General features: G+C 38.1%; 1 protein-coding gene across 3 annotated transcripts in view; it reads left to right on the plus strand.

The window, feature by feature from the left end:
* The window catches only part of Micu3 (mitochondrial calcium uptake family, member 3), an 81,345-nt gene that overhangs the window by 46,393 nt on the left and 13,729 nt on the right, over positions 1 to 21,223 (plus strand). For 2 of the 3 annotated variants that reach the window (NM_030110.2, XM_017313013.2), the window contains 4 exons: positions 473 to 555; positions 3,026 to 3,097; positions 5,580 to 5,618; positions 12,319 to 12,414. In NM_030110.2, coding sequence (NP_084386.1) covers positions 473 to 555; positions 3,026 to 3,097; positions 5,580 to 5,618; positions 12,319 to 12,414 — 290 coding nt within the window. The remainder of the gene's footprint in view (positions 1 to 472; positions 556 to 3,025; positions 3,098 to 5,579; positions 5,619 to 12,318; positions 12,415 to 21,223) is intronic. The other variant, XM_006509522.3, reaches the window with a different exon arrangement.

Raw genomic sequence — 21,223 nt, forward strand, 5'->3', positions numbered from 1 at the left:
GCACATTTATCCCAGGTGATTTCATTTAGGTTTTCCTGAAGAATTGGAACTGGTACATTGTGTTATATCTTTATTCTTTTTTGCCACTTCACGTAGTTGAACATAGTTCAATTTAAGAAGAAACCAAGACAGTGACCTGGTGTTTGTCTTTGTTAACAGAGAAGCAGGAGCTGGACATTTATTCTTAGAGGGACAGTTGTCAGATATGTCCTTTAACACAGTGCAACAAGTAATAGGTACTTAGCAAGCTTCCTGTCACTTCTGGTACTGAGTCTGCAGTACATAAAGCAGAAATACGTAGTCTTCAAAATAACTCTCACTGTATGTAACTTATACTAATATATTACTTTGCATTTATTTTGTTCAGTGTATGTATCTAACTGTTGAATGCATGGATTTTGTACTTTTAAGTATTTTTTTCCATCTTATGAAAACTTGTTCTGGTTTTTTTGTTTGTTGTTTTTTCTGGCAGAGCCCCATGCAGGTTTTAGAATAGCTTTCAACATGTTTGACACTGACGGAAATGAGATGGTGGATAAAAAAGAATTTTTGGTGGTATGTACATTATATGCTGCATTTTCCTAATAATTAAATATTGCTCCCTTACATTGTTATGTTTTGTGTTAAGACTTATGGAAATATAAGTTATATTGAGTGTTTAAAGATGACTGTAGACAGATGTTTGGACTCGGTGGGAAAAGGCAGTCCTGAGATTATGTCTTTCCAGCTGATACGCAGGTATTGTCACAGCTCTGCCACAGGAACTTGTCTGTATCAGTTTGGACTCATCTTCCCATTTCCCTTTTTCTTCTATTTCCCAGTCCCTTAGAGTTAACCACTTCCTGCTCCTTTCCTTTTCTTTGATCTCTGCTCCTCCTGTGTGACCATTTATCTGACAGTGTCTTTGGTTGCTTTGTCCTTTTCCCATTCATTTCCTCCCCTTCAAGTCTGTGTCTGTTACTTGTGTATCCTACATCTGTTTCTGTGGCAAAATACTTTTTTTTTCTTCTGAAATAAAAAGTAATACTAATTTATTTCTTCGAGTAGCAAAATATGCCAATAATATCAATGTTCTATTCTCATTTCTTTCATATCCTCTATTTAAAGGTAAGAGAAAAGATGTAAAGAGCTATTTTATTTTATAACAAGCCTGTTTATCTAAATACTGTGACTAAATATTCTGTATCAGCACTGACTTTTGGAGATCACACTTCCCGAAAGAATTCTGTGCCCGTGTCTTTTGGGATGTTGCCTGCTTCTGGGATGGAGTTAGAGGCATTTGCATCACCTGCTGTTTGTTCCCATATACTCTGTGCAAGGGCTGCAGTTACCCTAGAGCTGTAATCTGCTCTGTTTGGTTGCTGCAGTGTTTCCCTAGTGTGATGTTTGCCTGTCTGTGTCAGAGACTCTGAAAACAGGAGTAACTGGACTCTCAACTCTCAATGCACACAGTGCTGTGCAGGTGGCCTAGTCAGTAAAGTGCTCACCGCCCAAGCAGGACTGCGTTCAGATCTCCAGCACCACACAGATAGCCAGCCTGCACCGTAGTCTCATTGCTGAGGAGGCAGAGATGGGAGGATCCCAGGGGATTGTTTGCCAAGTAGTCTAACTAATATGTCAGCTCCAGGTTTGGCAAGACATCTTAAGAAATTAAATGGGGGATGATTGAGGAAGATACCCAGTGTTGGCCGCTGCCCTCTGTCGATGTGCACACATACACACACTCCTGCACTAAAGTAAAAGAAATAACTGAAAAAGGGGAAAGTTATAGAGTTAAGATTGCGATCCAGATTCTACAAACAAGAATAACAAACTATTCAGAAAACTGACAAACCCATGTGTGTTAGAGGAGTTTCTGCAGACACCACAGACAGCAGAGTAGGACCTGCACGAGGCAGGAAGAAGGTCCCATGCAACAGGACTGACAGAGTCTGACACTGGGTGGTTTATTTCAGTCATATTAAAGCACAGCACAATTTGGAAAGTTCCCCGGTAATAATTAACTCAATCCTGTGTGCACAATAAAGCTTAAGGCATAACTACATCAGGTATAGCTACTTGTAAAGTACACATGACTTCTTCCATAAAGACAGGCTCTATAAATTGATACATGTGACACCTTAAGGCTCTGGAAGAGTGTCTGCTGTGGTCATAGAAATAGCATTAAGGTCACGAGGCTATAAAGCACCTTTGCTCCTGTTTGTAAGAATCTGGGGACCAAGTATGGCCTAGCCATACAGATGGCACAGAAGCCTCCATGCTGTTAGGCACATCCACTCCCAGCTTTGAAGAGAGACATTCCTGGATGGTTAACATTCCTGATTCCCTTAGTGCTTACCTGTGAGCACAAGCACGTCATGGCCTCGACAGTAAAAGCAGCAGAATTAAGCTTCCATTGAAGACCTCAGAAATTCAAAGATTTATAAACAGTATGGATACTGTTTGTAGCACTAGCTAACACTTATGTATAACAGGCAAAGTACTAGATAATTAGTTTTGATACTTAGTTTATGTAGCACTCTATACAGTTTTCTTATTTTCCAAATACAAAAAAAAAAAAGAGCTATAGACAGTTAATCTATCTAAGAAATGATGTCAGCAGTCTCTTCTCTACCATGTACAGTTAGTAGTTAGTGCAGGAACTTCACAGGTGATCGCGTCCATTCTTATATAAACAAATTAGAACCAGTCTACTGTAAGAACATTGAGACAGAAGCCTGGCTCAAAGCAGAGTCCGTGAGGACTGCTTCCCTGCTCCTTACAGCCCACCAGGTTTCCTCTCTTTCTGTGTGTGCCTCAGACTCAGTGTCTTTGTGTTGTAGAGATGAAGTAAAACTGTAATACTCAATACATTTTAACATAACTGTGAACTGCCAGTACCAAAGGAGATGGTTTTTCCTGTGAAAAATGATACAATCATAAAACACAGAGTAGTTTAAATGTTGAAACTGCTTTGTTTATGTGTAAGATATACTTAGTATAGAGTAATATGTAGGTATTTGATTCCTGATTTATTTCTGTATAGCTTCAGGAGATATTCAGGAAAAAAAATGAAAAGAGAGAAACTAAAGGAGATGAAGAAAAACGTGCCATGCTGGTAAGAAATACTTTATAATGGTTTCAAGTGGGTTTTTCCAGGTGAGAATTATTTTGTACTTGTTGAAACAGTGTCACACTTAGAATTTGGATCGTTTCCTTTACTGCAAACATTTTGAAGATTTAATGTAGAATAATTATTTAAGTATCTTATGCATCAATATCAGTATCAATATTTGACATAAATATTGATATTAAGTATCTGTACCCAATCATATTCATTAAATCATTTTCATCCATACTGTCGTTATTTGTGAGATATGAAGGGTATATATCATATAATAGATTAATAAGATCATTATGCATGTAAAAATTTAAAGGTGAATATGCAAAGATTTAATTCTATAAGTGAATTTAATGATAGTGTAATATAATGAATGGTAAATATAAGGAAATGATGTAGGCTTTCTGCATCTCTTAGAAATAGTATAGACTCTTCTCCTGGGTCACATGTTAGTGCCTCATTCTGCAGTTAGAATTAACAGTATTTCATCTTTACAGTCTTCATTTTATTTGTCCCAAATAATCCAGTCTTAACCACAGGCCAGTTCACATAAGCAACAACAATGACAAAATAACAGATTGGTCCTAAGCCCTTACTATCAGGCACAAGGCTATGTGCTTTTCATGCATTTAATCTATCCACCAATACTCCTGTTGCCCACAGTCCAACAAGGAAACTGACCGTTATAGAGTTTAAGTATCTTATGCAAAATTATAATCCTGTTCAGTGACAAAGTCACAGTTTCAACCTTTGGTGGCCTGCTCTGAATTCTCTACTTTTATCCATCTTAATTTATTCATTTGCTATTTAAATACCAAAAATATGGTACATTTCATTGTCATGTAACAAATACTTAATTAGAAATATAATTTTAGTCATTAACATTTACTAAAATATATAGGTCAGATAACATAGTGGGGAAAGCTACAGTATCAACACAAAAGCCAAGGTAAAGAAATTGTAAGACACATTGTACAAAAAAAACATACAAATTGTAAGATACAATATACAAAGAAATGTAAAATACATTGAAAGCAAGCATTTCATAATAGTGATGTAATTCACATTAATTTGAATTAATTAGGCAAGTCTAGGTAAATTATGAAATCTATATTATATGACCTTATCCTAGGTGATATGTCTTATATTCCCTAGCAAATATATTGGGAAATAAACTTAGTTTTAAAGAACAAGTAAAAATAACATATAAGTTGTGTGTAACTTGATATATATGAATGACCTCATTACAGTAATTAATCTACAGGTCCTCAGAGGTGTTGATCTGAATTTAAACAGCCCTGCTCAAAGCTCATTAGGTAACGTAGTTATCAGGTGTTCCTCCCAGTGACCTCTCCCTGACAGCACCATTCAGCAGCAGAGCCCTCTACAATTCTTCATTGCCGTACTTGACATGGCAGTCCTTGCTTTCAGTGCATTAGTCATATTTTAAACAATACAAGTCTGAATTGACTTTGACTAGTCTATCTAGAGACGACCAAGTAAAATTAAAATGTAAATGGCTTTGGCAAGTTGATAGAAATGATAGTATACATGTACACATATTCTAAACACTAGATTGAACTTAAAACAACTAAAATTTATCTCATAGTAAAAAACTGAGACTAAGCCCAAAGATAAAGTAAGCCAGGCCCATGAGCCAGGTCCAGAGGATTTAAATATTCCCTCTGTGATGCATTACTGATCTTCAGTAAGATTCTTATTCTCTCTGTCTCAGTATTTTTACATTTACAATTGAAATAATAGAAAAACGTTGTCACCACCAGTAATTTTATGAGGATTAAATGAGTTAAAATGCTACTTACCAGTATAATACATAATTATAAAAATATAATAGACATCAACAATGTTAGCTGATAGACTTGATAACAAGCTCCTGGTTTCTTTAACTGAAAATTAGCATTCCAAACAAAACTCTAAAATACGTCCATGTCATTAAAACTCTGAAATGAACACTTTGTTCTAAGGTCTATGCTAAGACCATAATGAGTGGTACTCCTTGTATCCCCAACTCATTCCTGGCAGGTAAGTGTTACTACTGCTCCACAGGTGAGCAGAGCCTACATCAGGGCAGTGAGCATAGCAAAGAATAGGGTTCCAGGGCAGGGCCTCATCCCATTGTCCACATCCATCCTGCTGCGAGCCCCGCAGCCCCACCTCCACTCGCTCAAGCTCACGAGGAACTGCTTGCTCACAGCAGCGGTCCTTTCATGTACAGTGAAATGGCTGAAATGAACACAGGCTATAGGCTCAGTCAACATTTATTTATACTGAGTTTAGAAACTTTGCTACTCATCTTTAACATTTATCTCACTTGTGTGTGTGCTTTATAGAGAATGTAGCATAATGATTTGCCCTTCCTAATTGATTATTTTGTCGTCTTTTTCTTTTTTTTCTTTTGCTATACTTGGGTTCATTCTGAAATGTGACACTTCATTTGGCCCTTTGTGCTCTATGTCAGCGTCTTCAACTTTATGGATACCATTCTCCTACTAATAGTGTATGTACAATACTTTAAATGTTTTTATGTATATATCCCTTACCTGTTATATTGAATAATGTTATTTCTTTATATAAAACTGTATATGCCATTTAAAGTGTATTGGAGTTTGTTAAATACAATAAGATTCAATCAAGCCAGAATTTCTTGATATGTGAAACAAAATGTAGAAAGCAATTGTATATCTTTATTAGTTTTATATCTATAAATTAAAGTAAGTGTGAGTAAACAACCACCACATTTGGTAAACATTTACCAGGCATTCTGGTAAAGTAATTGAAATTTTATATTTTTCAGCAATATATGAAGTATTATACAAAAATACTAGAACAGATAGGCTTTCTTCCTGAAGAACACAGGTATTTTAAGAATTAACTCTAAAGACTGGTCAATGCCAATAAAATCATGTTAGAGACTTTTTCATTTGCAGTTTTCATTTTTTTTCTGAAACTCTATTGCCTGCCTACTTTCTCTGCTCTATTAAAAACTATATAAGATTGTTCTTGTTACACACTACACAAACATGACTATGAGTTTCATTCTTTAGTCCTGAAATTTTCTGTAAGTGCTCTTCCCAGTCGTGACTTTTCTGTTCTCTCCAACAAGCTTATTGGTTAGCCCAGCACGTAAGAACCTGCTCAGACTAACCTGACTGTGTCCCATAAACGTGCCGTTTACTGCATTTCCTAGGTACCCTTCAGCCTTGTTAAGGATTCCTCAGACTATAGACATCTACCTGAGAAGTCCCTTGAGTTTGGGGACAGTGTTTAATTAGCTACTATAAACTATAGAAACACCTACTTTAGACCTGAGCACATCCTGGAGGTGGTGTCAACATCAGATGAGCACAAGGTTTCCTGCTTATTCACAAGGAGTGACACAGGATAATTGGAGAGCAAGCCACATCTATGGGGCCTACACAGTCTTTAAATTTGTCTAAGAAATTGAAAACATTTTCTATAAAATCTACTGCTACTTCCCAATAAGAGAAATTTCTAATTACTTTTAAAAGTGTTTTTCTGATAATTATTTAAATAGAGCTTATAAAATGAAAATCTCACATTAGAATATCATACATACTTGTAAACATAGTTAATAGTATTTATGATTTTATGGCTAATTTTTATTGTCACAGTGGGAACCACTTTTTAATGGTGGCAGTTTCAATGTCTCCTTTAATTTTTAACTAGTTACCATATAGTATAAACTGCATAGACTTTACATTCATATGCATTAAGTTTTTTTCAATAGCCAGATTTAAACTGCATATTTTATTCATATTATCCTTGATGAGGGAAACATTTGTTATTTTTTATTTTATTGGTTCACAAATTTTTCATTTCATTTTACTGAGGACAGTTTCTGTCCTTATGTAAAACAAATGTTAATGTGATATAACTTCATGTTCTTTAATCTTCACTAAGTAAATTAAATAATTTAACTGTTAAAATTTGTTTGATTTTCTTTTTTTTTTACAAACTTTTTTGTACAATAGAAACATTCTTAAATTACTTCACTAAAGTGCCTTTGGGAAATGAGGTGAGGTCTGGACAGACCCTCTGAGCTCTCAAATTGCCTGTTCCAAGATAGTGCCTGCTACAGTCACTTCTGCCTATTTTCATTCTTCCTGCTACAGTGAAAGATTGAGTCTGTCCTCCTTGTGTCTGTGAATATAGTAGTTACCCTCAGTACTTGTCCACTTCAGATAACCCAGAGTCTTTTTATATTTTGCATGTAGTCAAGTCTCAAATTATTTTTCCACAGTGATGAAAAAAATAGAAAAAAAGAGTTCAAAAGAATAAGCAATTCAACTAGCTCAGAGGTCAAGGCTGTTTTACTTCAGCATCCCTTATATGATTTTTATGATATCAATTTTAATTAACCTAATGATATTACTATCAAAAATGTGTCAATTTTTAATACCACTTCACTGGTATTTCATCATATGTTGAAATGTGGTTTTGGACTAAATTTGATATTTGTAAATAATGTTTATTTTTAAAAGTGAGTCTTCCCCAGTTTTTGATGCAGAATTGTAATATATATTGTACATATATTTACACATATATATTACCATGCATGTTAATTATGTGTTTCAGTCTTGTCTGTCATTACTGACATTTGTTTCTACTTGATTATCAATTGGTATATTAAAATTAGATTAAATGTTATAATTATGGATTTATTGTCTACTCATAATGTTCTTCATTTTTATGTTATCTAATTTGAAACATTATTACATGTGTAAAAATATAAATTAATTATGCCTTAGCCAAATTTCTGGTAGCTAGTATACTAGATTTCTGGTTATATTTTGCCTTATAAAATCTTTTGTAATCAGTATAGACTACCTTTTAAATTAATATTTTATTTTATTATTGTTCCCTTTAATGATAATGAAGCTTTTCCTGATTTTAAAAATGTACTTTAGAAACGTTTTTTAATATTTTTAATTAGATATTTTATTTACATTTCAAATATTATCTCTTTTCCTCATTTCCCCTACAAAAACTCCCTATCCCATTCCCCCTCCCCCTGCTCACCAACCCACCCACCTACATTCCCATCCCTGGCATTCCCCTATACTGGGGCATCATAGCTCAGAAACTTAATGCAAATAAAATGAATAATTATAAAGTAGCTTAAGAATTAAAATTTTCTCATTCCCACAATCTCCAGGCATAATTCTCCTCCCAAAAATTATTCTCCCAAATGATTGCTGCAGCTGTGGTTTATAGATAGATCTTTGCTTTGCTACCTATGCATTCTGAAAAATATGCTTTATGGAGATTTTTGTAGGCAGGCCCAGCTCAATCTCCTTTATTGCTTTAAACAGTGGCTTTATCAGTTGTCCTACCCAGAGAAAAGGGTTGTTCATGAAGAAAGTAGTTCTTCAACTTGTAACACGGACTGTCACACAGATGTCCTCTTGCTGGGCAGTCCCAGCTCTGAGTATGCAGCAGAAGAACTTCATGAGTTCTTCCTGTTGCCACTCCAGATACTGAAAATCTGTGCTTGGAAGTCACTGTCTCATTTGTATGACCTTACCAAGACTTCTAGTCATTTTTACTATCAGTACAAGTAGCAAAACAAAGCCAAAGGCAATAGCATTCGTAAGAGTCTTTAAGATGTGTTAGGTCTGGTCTGGCCTTTTCATTCTCATCAAGCAAGCTAGTGCTCTCATCAGCATGGCCTGCTGCGCCTTTTTTTTTTTTTTTTTAAGATTTATTTATTTATTATATGTAAGCACACTGTAGCTGTCTTCAGACACTCCAGAAAAGGGCATCAGATCTTGTTACAGATGGTTGTGAGCCACCATGTGGTTGCTGGGATTTGAACTTCGAACCTTCGGAAGAGCAGTCGGGTGCTCTTACCCACTGAGCCATCTCACCAGCCTGCTGCGCCTTTTTCAGCTTCACTTTCCTCATTAAGTGGGAAATTTTGATGGTATATTTTGTGAAATGTAATGGTCTCTTTTCTCGTGGCCTCTTAATTAGAAAATTCCATTAATTTACAATCCTTAGTAATATAGAATTTAGGTGTTTTTCTCTGTAAACCATTCTTTTCTTCCTTGCTTTACCTTGCCTTCTTTTTTTTTTTTTCCAGATGATGGCTTACCTTTTTTTTTATTAGGTATTTTCCTCATTTACATTTCCAGTGCTATCCCAAAAGTCCCCCATACCCTTCCCCCTACTCCCCTACCCACCCACTCCCACTTCTTGGCCCTGACGTTCCCCTGTACTGGGGCATATAAAGTTTGCACTACCAAGGGGCCTCTCTTTCCACTGATTGCCAACTAGGCCATCTTCTGATACATATGCAGCTAGAGACACCAGCTCCAGGGGTTACTGGTTAGTTCATATTGTTGTTCCACCTATAGGGTTGCAGATCCCTTTAGCTCCTTGGGTACTTTCTCTAGCTCCTCCATTGGGAGCCCTGTGATCCATCCAATAGCTGACTGTGAGCATCCACTTCTGTGTTTGCCTAGTCTCACAAGAGACAGCTATATCAGGGTCCTTTCAGCAAAATCTTTCTAGTGTATGCAATGGTGTCAGCGTTTGGAGGCTGATTATGGGATGGATCCCTGGATATGGCAGGCTCTAGATGGTCCATCCTTTTGTCTCAGCTCCAAACTTTGTAAGTTAGACTTTTTTGAGAACTTCCTCTGACCTTTTTCGTTCCTCCCGCCCCACTGCCTTGTCTGCCTTCTCTGCACTCCTGATTTTCTATCACAAATATCAGTGACAGGATATTAGAGGATTATGGTAATAGGACCTTGCTTAGACAGTTAAAAAAAGAGATGTAGAAACTCTCAAAATTGCCAGGTTTAAGGGCTTGCATTAATAAATAGCCTCGTTGACATAGGTAGGTAGGTAGGTAGGTAGGTAGGTAGGTAGGTAGGTAGGTAGGTAGGTAGGTAGGTAGATAGATAGATAGATAGATAGATAGATAGATAGATAGATAGATAGATAGATAGATAGATAGATAGATAGATCAGATTTAGAAGGTACGGGGCATCAGTTTGCCTGGTCCATCCTTTTTGCAAGTTCTTTTGAGTAGGTGGGGGGACAGCACCCTCGTAGAAGCAGGGGAGGAGGGATGAGATAGGCAGTTTGCAGAGGGGAAACTGGGAAAGAGTATAACATTTGAAATGTAAATAAATTAAATATCCAGTAGAAAAGGAGAGAGGAAAAATAACAAAAAAGAAAGAAAGAAAGTCCACCCTTAGCTTGTTCTACTGGTAAAGGCCTGAAAGCTGCGATCACTCAGCAAGAAGTTTTCAAGGAGTCTTTATGTGCCACCTTCCATTTATACACTGGAGCATGAGAGCTGTCTGTTTCATTGACGTCTTAGAGCCTGGTAACAGGTGTGCATCTCACGTCCTTCTTTAAGTTTTACACATATGGTCCAGTGTTAAATTTGCTCTACATTTCTTCCTTTTCAGTTCTAACTTGAGCTTCTTATCTCTTTGAAGCTTGTTGCAGTGCCCTATTTATATTTTCAACTTTTAAGTCTTGTTAATCTTTTTCATATTAAAACATTTATTCTTATTTACATCATGAAAGTTATTGATTAGAAGTGGAATACTAGCTTGAACTCAGACAAATACAGGCATCAGTGAGTCTGCCTGGTGGGTCACTGATCTCACAGCTATCTTTTATTTGCAATAATAATTGCTGGGAGAGTATTGGGCCTTCTCTCAGAAGCCTTATATTTTAAAAGATGGTATAAGATAAAACAAAAAAGTACAGTCACAGTATCCCAGTCATATTAGCTCATTTTATATATTTGCTTCTTTACTACACATGTAGAACCAATTAGCATGGATTTACTAAGTTGTTTCTGTATCTTTTGCAATAGTGACCAATTAGCCATATTTCCTAGTATAGTAAATTTAATAAGCCTTTTTAAAAATCATGTGTTAATCTTCTAAGTTACAGGTCTAATGCAAAGAATATTCAAAATAAGTCTATTAAAATGAGAGTACAGTGTTAATCGAGCATCTGTCGAGGCTGATTCCAGTTTATACAAAGGAAAACAGACAGTGCTAGTTCTGTATTTAGCTGATTTTCCCTGTGTAATTTACTACTGCTTGTTTTCAACTCAGTTATTTAGAAGAAGAGGTAATTACAATCTGTGTTGTAGTGCCATGTTGCTATAAGTATTTATGTCATATAATATATAAAGTTAGTTAAAATTAGAAAAATATTGTTTGATATATTCCTAGCACATAGTATAATTTTAATATTCCAGATTGTTGGCTATTTGCCTGAGACAGAGGTTCACTATGTTGCCAATCAGGCCTTGAACTTCTAGAATCAAACAGTCCCCTGCTCTGGGCGCTAAAGTAGCTGGGAATGTAGCCACGTGCACCACACCTCACTGATACCTGCCTTTTAAAAACTAAGACAGAAGAAAAGTAGAAAAGTTCTATTCTCCTGCCACGGTGCATTTTCTTTCAGTAACCATAAAATCCATAGGCCTGGTAACTTCAGTACCCACTGTATGTCCCAACAGAAGCGAAAGTAATTATTTCTCTTGAGTCTCAGGTTAGGATTGTAGTTTTTAACCTGAGAAACTCTGTCACGTAGTCAATTCTGAGAGGAAAATGAGTGCCCTGCCCTTATAAGCATCAAATGAACCTTATCTTTCAGAGTAGACACACCCGTCAAATCCTAGAGTAGGATCATCTGACTTAAACAGTTTTTATTTTTACAAGCGTTATATTAAAGTTTGTGTCAACAAGGTATGGATGAGTTTATTTTGATTATGTTAGTTACAAGATAGTGATAAAAATTAGTGATAAAACAACTAATTTTGAAATTAATTACGCATTAATAACTTACCACAAATTTTCAAAAGTTTTTTCCATATACTACTTCACACAAAGTATAGACAAATTTTGTCATACTTTTATAGAAGTCACTTATGTCTCAAAAAAGGCAAGCAAGATTGCAGAGTTTGAGTCTTTTTGACATAGCCACATTGTGCTTAGAAAGAGGTTATATACCATTTCATCTCTGAAAGCACCATGGGCTAGCTGTGTAATGTAATACTTTGTGTGCAACTGAAAGACAATGAAGGTAAGCCAGTGGGCTCGTTTCCCTTCTGTGGCTGGTTAAAGGAGATGGAAAGCATATAAGTTGTCCTTCTGTGACTATTGTTTAGATTCACGTCATTGTCCTTAAACCGTCTACAGGTACTTAAAACAGATGCTGGGGAACTTGTCTCCAGAAGCTACTGGGATACCCTGAGACGTAGCACAAGCCAGGCGCTCTTCTCAGACCTCGCAGAGGTACAGTGAACCAGCCGTGCGGTCCTCGTACTCCTGTCGTTTGTTAATCTGATCTTCACTTGGTTTTAGAGTCACAAGAAGAAGCCCAAATGTAGTATTTTTCTATTTCTTTTAGCTTTTTTTAGTATAAAAGGAGTGTGGTGGCGGCTCAGCACTAAAGGCAGTATCTGTGTGCCCTCATTGCAGTGCCCCTGCAGCCGCCCATTCTGAAGGCCTTTTGTTTTCAGATAGATATAGATTCAATTTCAATAACAAATACATAAGGGTATGCCATGTTACAACCCTTTTTTCAATTGCCATTGAAAAGTTTTTGCCATCTAAGTCAACTCTTTAAACTTGACAAAATTAGAAAAACATGGTTAGAATATATGAATGTATGTATGTATGTATGTATGTATGTATGTATGTATGTATGTATGTATGTATGAAAATTTTTTCAATTGAAGGAAAAAATCTATCACCTGCTCCATCTTGGTAGCTTGCAGACGGGTACACTGGTTGTTCATGCTAACAGGCTAGTGGTGCCCATGCTTAAATCACCTTGAGCATGCCTCTGACATATCTGCCATACCCCAGTTACACTTAAGCTTGTTGAGGCAAAATCAACTGATATTTGCATCTCTGACTACAATAGTAGCGTGTGTACACTCTATTTATCTTCATATTGTAGCATTCTCCTACAAGTTATTATAGACAGGATTATTCCTGTCCTCAGATAAGGAAGCTGAATGTCCAGAAGGTCACTGAAGTCAAGACCTCAGATTTTAAATCCTGTCCTTTTCCCATTAGAAGGGTGTGCCTCACCCACCCAGTTCGTGGTGACATAGTGTCTTCCAGGGTTACTCTCTCCTCACATGGGACTCTGAAAGAAGGGTGGGTACCTCGCTCATCCTTCAACATTCATAATATGCTTTGTGAGCAAATATTTGTAAAGATAGTGTGTGATACTTGGCTACCTGTATTATTTTCTCCTCTAGCCAGCGGATGGGACTGCTGTCTGATCATTGCGGTGTGGGAATGTGGGCACGTGGCTTTTCTCGGGGACTCTGACCACTGAGGATGCGGTGGCTTGTCGGGGAATTTAAATGAGAACGAGTACCAGAGATCCCCCAGACTGTACAGAAACTATACTGGGGACCAGTAAGAAATCCACCCTCAATTACTTAATTATGAGCAGAACATTGGGATCATTCCTAAAGAATTTCAATAACTACCTTATTCTCTACAAGATAGGAGCTTAGGGCAGTTTTGTCTGGCTGCATTTGGGTTTGGGTTTTTTGTTTGTGTTTTGTTTGTGTTTTGTTTTGTTTTGTTTTGTTTTGTTTTGTTTTGAGATAGGGATTCATATATCATATAGCACCACTTAGCCTGGAACTTGAATTCTTGATTCTCCTGCCTCAGCCTCCCAAGTGCTGGGATTAAAGGCATGTGAAATCACATCTGGCTCAAAAGTCAAGTTTTTGATATAAATAATCCAAGTAGCATAGACCACTTTTTAAAAAGCAGCTAAAGATGGGCATCTAAGGGGAAATAGATGATCTACTACCTACAGCATTCTGATTCTTAGAAGAAAGTATTTGACCTGTGGAGGAAGAAAAAGAAGATCCTAATGTTACTAGAACAACTACCCTGTGAAAGACAGGGAAGAAGGCTTGGAGGAGTCTGTGTGTCTTGTAGATGATAAATGAAATGCACCTGCCACTAGACCCATCTTTTTTAGAACACCCTGCTTCAAGACTTCTGATAAGCACTTTCTCAGCTACACAACATCAGACAGACACAACCATTTATATTACTGTCAAAAATGGTGGCCCTGCGTTATCTTCTTACATTTCCTATGAGTTGTAATCACTTGAATTTCCTGAATTGTGTACTTGAATGTATGAAGTAGTTGTGAGCTGATGACAAAGGAAAGAAGAGGGGAAGACTAATGAAGCAGTAAAGTGGGAAGCTGCATAAGTAATTCCATCTGGTGAGGACTGCAACAGACACATTGGGATATGTTTATGGAAATGTAGCTTATTAAGTTGAGTAAAGAAGAGAAAATCCGGACAAAAGCCCCTTCTGCTCCACTCCAGCCCAGGGCTTCCTGGCCAGCGGAGTTGCCTGACACCCGCAAGGGCCCACACAAGATTTCCCACGGGATCCTAAGACCTCTGGTGAGTGGAACACAGCGCCGGCCCCAATCCAATCGCGCGGAACCTGAGACTGCGGTACATAGGGAAGCAGACTGCCCGGGCCTGACCCGGGGCAAAAGCCCCTTCCGCTCCACTCGAGCCCCGGGCTTCCTTGCCAGCAGAGTCACCTGACACCCGCAAGGGCCCACACAGGATTCCCCACGGGATCCTAAGACTGCTGGTGAGTGGAACACAGCGCCGGCCCCAATCCAATCTCGCGGACCTGAGACTGCGGTACATAGGGAAGCAGACTGCCCGGGCCTGACCCGGGGCAAAAGCCCCTTCCGCTCCACTCGAGCCCCGGGCTTCCTTGCCAGCAGAGTCGCCTGACACCCGCAAGGGCCCACACAGGATTCCCCACGGGATCCTAAGACCTCTAGTGAGTGGAACACAACTTCAGCCAGGAGTCCTGTTCGAACACCAGATATCTGGGTACCTTCCCTGCAAGAAGAGAGCTTTCCTGCAGAGAATACTCTACCCACTGAAACCAAGGAGAGTGCTACCCTCCCAGGTCTGCTTATAGAGGCTAACAGAGTCACCTGAAGTACAAACTCTTAACAGAGACAACTATAACAGCTGGCTTCAGAGATTACCAGATGGCGAAAGGCAAACGTAAGAATCCTACTAACAGAAATCAAGACCACTCACCATCATCAGAACGCAGCACTCCCACCCCACCTAGCCCTGGGCACCCCAACACAACCGAAAATCTAGACCCAGATTTAAAAGCATTTTTCATGATGATGATAGAGGACATCAAGAAGGACTTTCATAAGTCACTTAAAGAATTACAGGAGAGCACTGCTACAGAGTTACAGGCCCTTAAAGAAAAGCAGGAAAACACAGCCAAACAGGTAGAAGACCTTAAAGAAAAACAGGAAAACACATCCAAACAGGTAATGGAAATGAACAAAACCATACTAGAACTAAAAAGGGAAGTAGACACAGTAAAGAAAACCCAAAGCGAGGCAACGCTGGAGATAGAAACCCTAGGAAAGAGATCTGGAACCATAGATGCGAGCATCAGCAACAGAATACAAGAAATGGAAGAGAGAATCTCAGGTGCAGAAGATTCCATAGAGAACATCGACACAACAGTCAAAGAAAATACAAAATGCAAAAGGATCCTAACTCAAAACATCCAGGAAATCCAGGACACAATGAGAAGACCAAACCTACGCATAATAGGAGTGGATGAGAAGGAAGATTTTCAACTCAAAGGACCAGCAAACATCTTCAACAAAATAATTGAAGAAAACTTCCCAAACATAAAGAGATGCCCATGATCATACAAGAAGCCTACAGAACTCCAAATAGACTGGACCAGAAAAGAAATTCCTCCCGACACATAATAATCAGAACAACAAATGCACTAAATAAAGATAGAATATTAAAAGCAGTAAGGGAGAAAGGTCAAGTAACATATAAAGGAAGGCCTATCAGAATTACACCAGACTTTTCACCAGAGACTATGAAAGCCAGAAGAGCCTGGACAGATGTTATACAGACACTAAGAGAACACAAATGCCAGCCCAGGCTACTATACCCGGCCAAACTCTCAATTACCATAGATGGAGAAAGCAAAGTATTCCACGACAAAACCAAATTCACACAATATCTTTCCACGAATCCAGCCCTTCAAAGGATAATAACAGAAAAGAAGCAATACAAGGACGGAAATCACGCCCTAGAACAACCAAGAAAGTAATCATTCAACAAACCAAAAAGAAGACAGCCACAAGAACAGAATGCCAACTCTAACAACAAAAATAAAAGGAAGCAACAATTACTTTTCCTTAATATCTCTTAATATTAATGGACTCAATTCCCCAATAAAAAGACATAGACTAACAGACTGGCTACACAAACAGGACCCAACATTCTGCTGCTTACAGGAAACCCATCTCAGGGAAAAAGACAGACACTACCTCAGAGTGAAAGGCTGGAAAACAATTTTCCAAGCAAATGGTCTGAAGAAACAAGCTGGAGTAGCCATTCTAATATCGGATAAAATCGACCTCCAACCCAAAGTTATCAAAAAAGACAAGGAGGGACACTTCATACTCATCAAAGGTAAAATCCTCCAAGAGGAACTCTCAATTCTGAATATCTATGCTCCAAATGCAAGAGCACCCACATTCATTAAAGACATTTTAGTAAAGCTCAAAGCACACATTGCACCTCACACAATAATAGTGGGAGACTTCAACACACCACTTTCATCAAGGGACAGATCGTGGAAACAGAAACTAAACAGGGACACAGTGAAACTAACAGAAGTTATGAAACAAATGGACCTAACAGATATCTACAGAACATTTTATCCTAAAACAAAAGGATATACCTTCTTCTCAGCACCTCATGGGACCTTCTCCAAAATTGACCATATAATTGGTCACAAAACAGGCCTCAACAGATACAAAAATATTGAAATTGTCCCATGTATCTTATCAGACCACCATGGCCTAAGACTGATCTTCAATAACAACATAAATAATGGAAAGCCAACATTCATGTAAAAACTGAACAACACTCTTCTCAATGATACCTTGGGCAAGGAAGGAATAAAGAAAGAAATTAAAGACTTTTTAGAGTTTAATGAAAATGAAGCCACAACGTACCCAAACCTTTGGGACACAATGAAAGCATTTCTAAGAGGGAAACTCATAGCTCTGAGTGCCTCCAAGAAGAAACGGGAGAGAGCACATACTAGCAGCTTGACAACACATCTAAAAGCTCTAGAAAAAAAGGAAGCAAATTCACCCAAGAGGAGTAGACAGCAGGAAATAATCAAACTCAGGGGTGAAATCAACCAAGTGGAAGAATTAACCAAACGAGGAGTTGGTTCTTTGAGAAAATCAACAAGATAGATAAACCCTTAGCTAGACTTACTAAAGGGCACATGGACAAAATCCTAATTAACAAAATCAGAAATGAAAAGGGAGACATAACAACAGATCCTGAAGAAATCCAAAACACCATCAGATCCTTCTACAAAAGGTTATACTTAACAAAACTGGAAAACCTGGACGAAATGGACAAATTTCTGGACAGATACCAGGTACCAAAGTTGAGTCAGGATGAAGTTGACCATCTAAACAGTCCCATATCACCTAAAGAAATAGAAGCAGTTATTAATAGTCTCCCAGCCAAAAAAAGCCCAGGACCAGACGGGTTTAGTGCAGAGTTCTATCAGACCTTCAAAGAAGATCTAATTCCAGTTCTGCACAAACTATTTCACAAAATAGAAGTAGAAGGTACTCTACCCAACTCATTTTATGAAGCCACTATTACTCTGATACCTAAACCACAGAAAGATTCAACAAAGATAGAGAACTTCAGACCAATTTCTCTTATGAATATCGATGCAAAAATCCTCAATAAAATTCTTGCTAACCGAATCCAAGAACATATTAAAGCAATCATCCATCCTGACCAAGTAGGTTTTATTCCAGGAATGCAGGGATGGTTTAATATACGAAAATCCATCAATGTAATCCATTATATAAACAAACTCAAAGACAAAAACCATATGATCATCTTGTTAGATGCAGAAAAAGCATTTGACAAGATTCAACACCCATTCATGATTAAAGTTTTGGAATTTCAGGAATTCAAGGCCCATACCTAAACATGATAAAAGCAATCTACAGCAAACCAGTAGCCAACATCAAAGTAAATGGAGAGAAGCTGGAAGCAATCCCACTAAAATCAGGGACTAGACAAGGCTGCCCACTTTCTCCCTACCTTTTCAACATAGTACTTGAAGTATTAGCCAGAGCAATTCGACAACAAAAGGAGATCAAGGGGATACAAATTGGAAAAGAGGAAGTCAAAATATCACTTTTTGCAGATGATATGATAGTATATATAAGTGACCCTAAAAATTCTACCAGAGAACTCCTAAACCTGATAAACAGCTTCGGTGAAGTAGCTGGATATAAAATAAACTCAAACAAGTCAATGGCCTTTCTCTATACAAAGAATAAACAGGCTGAGAAAGAAATTAGGGAAACAACACCCTTCTCAATAGTCACAAATAGTATAAAATATCTTGGCGTAACTCTAACTAAGGAGGTGAAAGATCTGTATGATAAAAACTTCAAATCTCTGAAGAAAGAAATTAAAGATCTCAGAAGATGGAAAGATCTCCCATGCTCATGGATTGGCAGGATCAACATTGTAAAAATGGCTATCTTGCCAAAAGCAATCTACAGATTCAATGTAATCCCCATCAAAATTCCAACTCAATTCTTCAACGAATTAGAAGGAGCAATTTGCAAATTCATCTGGAATAACAAAAAACCTAGGATAGCAAAAACTCTTCTCAAGGATAAAAGAACCTCTGGTGGAATCACCATGCCTGACCTAAAGCTTTACTACAGAGCAATTGTGATAAAAACTGCATGGTACTGGTATAGAAACAGACAAGTAAACCAATGGAATAGAATTGAAGACCCAGAAATGAACCCACACACCTATGGTCACTTGATCTTCGACAAGGGAGCTAAAACCATCCAGTTGAAGAAAGACAGCATTTTCAACAATTGGTGCTGGCACAACTGGTTGTTATCATGTAGAAGAATGCGAATCGATCCATACTTATCTCCTTGTACTAAGGTCAAATCTAAGTGGATCAAAGAACTTCACATAAAACCAGAGACACTGAAACTTATAGAGGAGAAAGTGGGGAAAAGCCTTGAAGATATGGGCACAGGGGAAAAATTCCTGAACAGAACAGCAATGGCATGTGCTGTAAGATCGAAAATTGACAAATGGGACCTAATGAAACTCCAAAGTTTCTGCAAGGCAAAAGACACCGTCAACAAGACAAAAAGACCACCAACAGATTGGGAAAGGATCTTTACCTATCCTAAATCAGATAGGGGCTAATATCCAACATATATAAAGAACTCAAGAAGGTGGACTTCAGAAAATCAAACAACCCCATTAAAAAATGGGGCTCAGAACTGAACAAAGAATTCTCACCTGAGGAATACCGAATGGCAGAGAAGCACCTGAAAAAATGTTCAACATCCTTAATCATCAGGGAAATGCAAATCAAAACAACCCTGAGATTCCACCTCACACCAGTCAGAATGGCTAAGATCAAAAATTCAGGTGACAGCAGATGCTGGCAAGGATGTGGAGAAAGAGGAACACTCCTCCATTGTTGGTGGGATTGCAGGCTTGTACAACCACTCTGGAAATCAGTCTGGCGGTTCCTCAGAAAATTGGACATAGTACTACCGGAGGATCCAGCAATACCTCTCCTGGGCATTTATCCAGAAGATGCCCCAACTGGTAAGAAGGACACATGCTCCACTATGTTCATAGCAGCCTTATTTATAATAGCCAGAAGCTGGAAAGAACCCAGATGCCCCTCAACAGAGGAATGGATACAGAAAATGTGGTACATCTACACAATGGAGTACTACTCAGCTATTAAAAAGAATGAATTTATGAAATTCCTAGCCAAATGGATGGACCTGGAGGGCATCATCCTGAGTGAGGTAACACATTCACAAAGGAACTCACACAATATGTACTCACTGATAAGTGGATATTAGCCCCAAACCTAGGATTCCCAAGATATAAGGTACAATTTGCTAAACACATGAAACTCAAGAAGAATGAAGACTGAAGTGCGGACACTATGCCCCTCCTTAGAATTGGGAACAAAACACCCATGGAAGGAGTTACAGAGACAAAGTTTGGAGCTGAGATGAAAGGTTGGACCATGTAGAGACTGCCATATCCAGGGATCCACCCCATAATCAGCATCCAAAAGCTGACACCATTGCATACCCTAGCAAGATTTTATTGAAAGGACCCAGATGTAGCTATCTCTTGTGAGACTATGCCGGGGCCTAGCAAACACAGAAGTGGATGCTCACAGTCAGCTAATGGATGGATCAAAGGCTCCCAATGGAGGAGCTAGAGAAAGAACCCAAGGAGCTAAAGGGATCTGCAACCCTATAGGTGGAACAACATTATGAACTAACCAGTACCCCCCGGAGCTCTTGACTCTAGCTGCATATGTAACAAAAGATGGCCTAATCGGCCATCACTGGAAAGAGAGGCCCATTGGACACGCAAACTTTATATGCATACAGGGGAACGCCAGGGCCAAAAAGGGGGAGTGGGTGGGTAGGGGAGTGGGGGTGGGTGGGTATGGGGGACTTTTGGTATAGCATTGGAAATGTAAATGAGCTAAATACCTAATAAAAAATGGAAAAATAAATAAATAAATTCCACTGCAAATAGTAAAAAAAAAAAAAAAAAGAAGAGAAAATCCTGTGGAATAACTTCCTGAACATTCAAAAATTATATGATGCTTATCTTTGACAAAAAGTACCAGTGATAAATTACTACTGTAGTTCATTTTTCTAAACACATTATCACATATTTTAAAATTGGTTGTAATATAATAAGTGTGGTTAAGGAAAGCTTCAGCTCATTCCCTGTCCTTCCCATAGAGTCAGTCAGTGCTTCGGGGAAAGCTCTCTCAGCTGAATTGTTCAGACTGTTTAGGAAATAGAAACTAATCACTTAGGTAAAAGTGGCAGAATTAAATGATGTCTAAATAACTACTTGATACAGTCAATAGGATAGGTTCCCTATATTCATCA

This window comes from Mus musculus, chromosome 8, assembly GCF_000001635.26.
Source record: "Mus musculus strain C57BL/6J chromosome 8, GRCm38.p6 C57BL/6J".
NCBI lineage: Eukaryota > Metazoa > Chordata > Mammalia > Rodentia > Muridae > Mus > Mus musculus.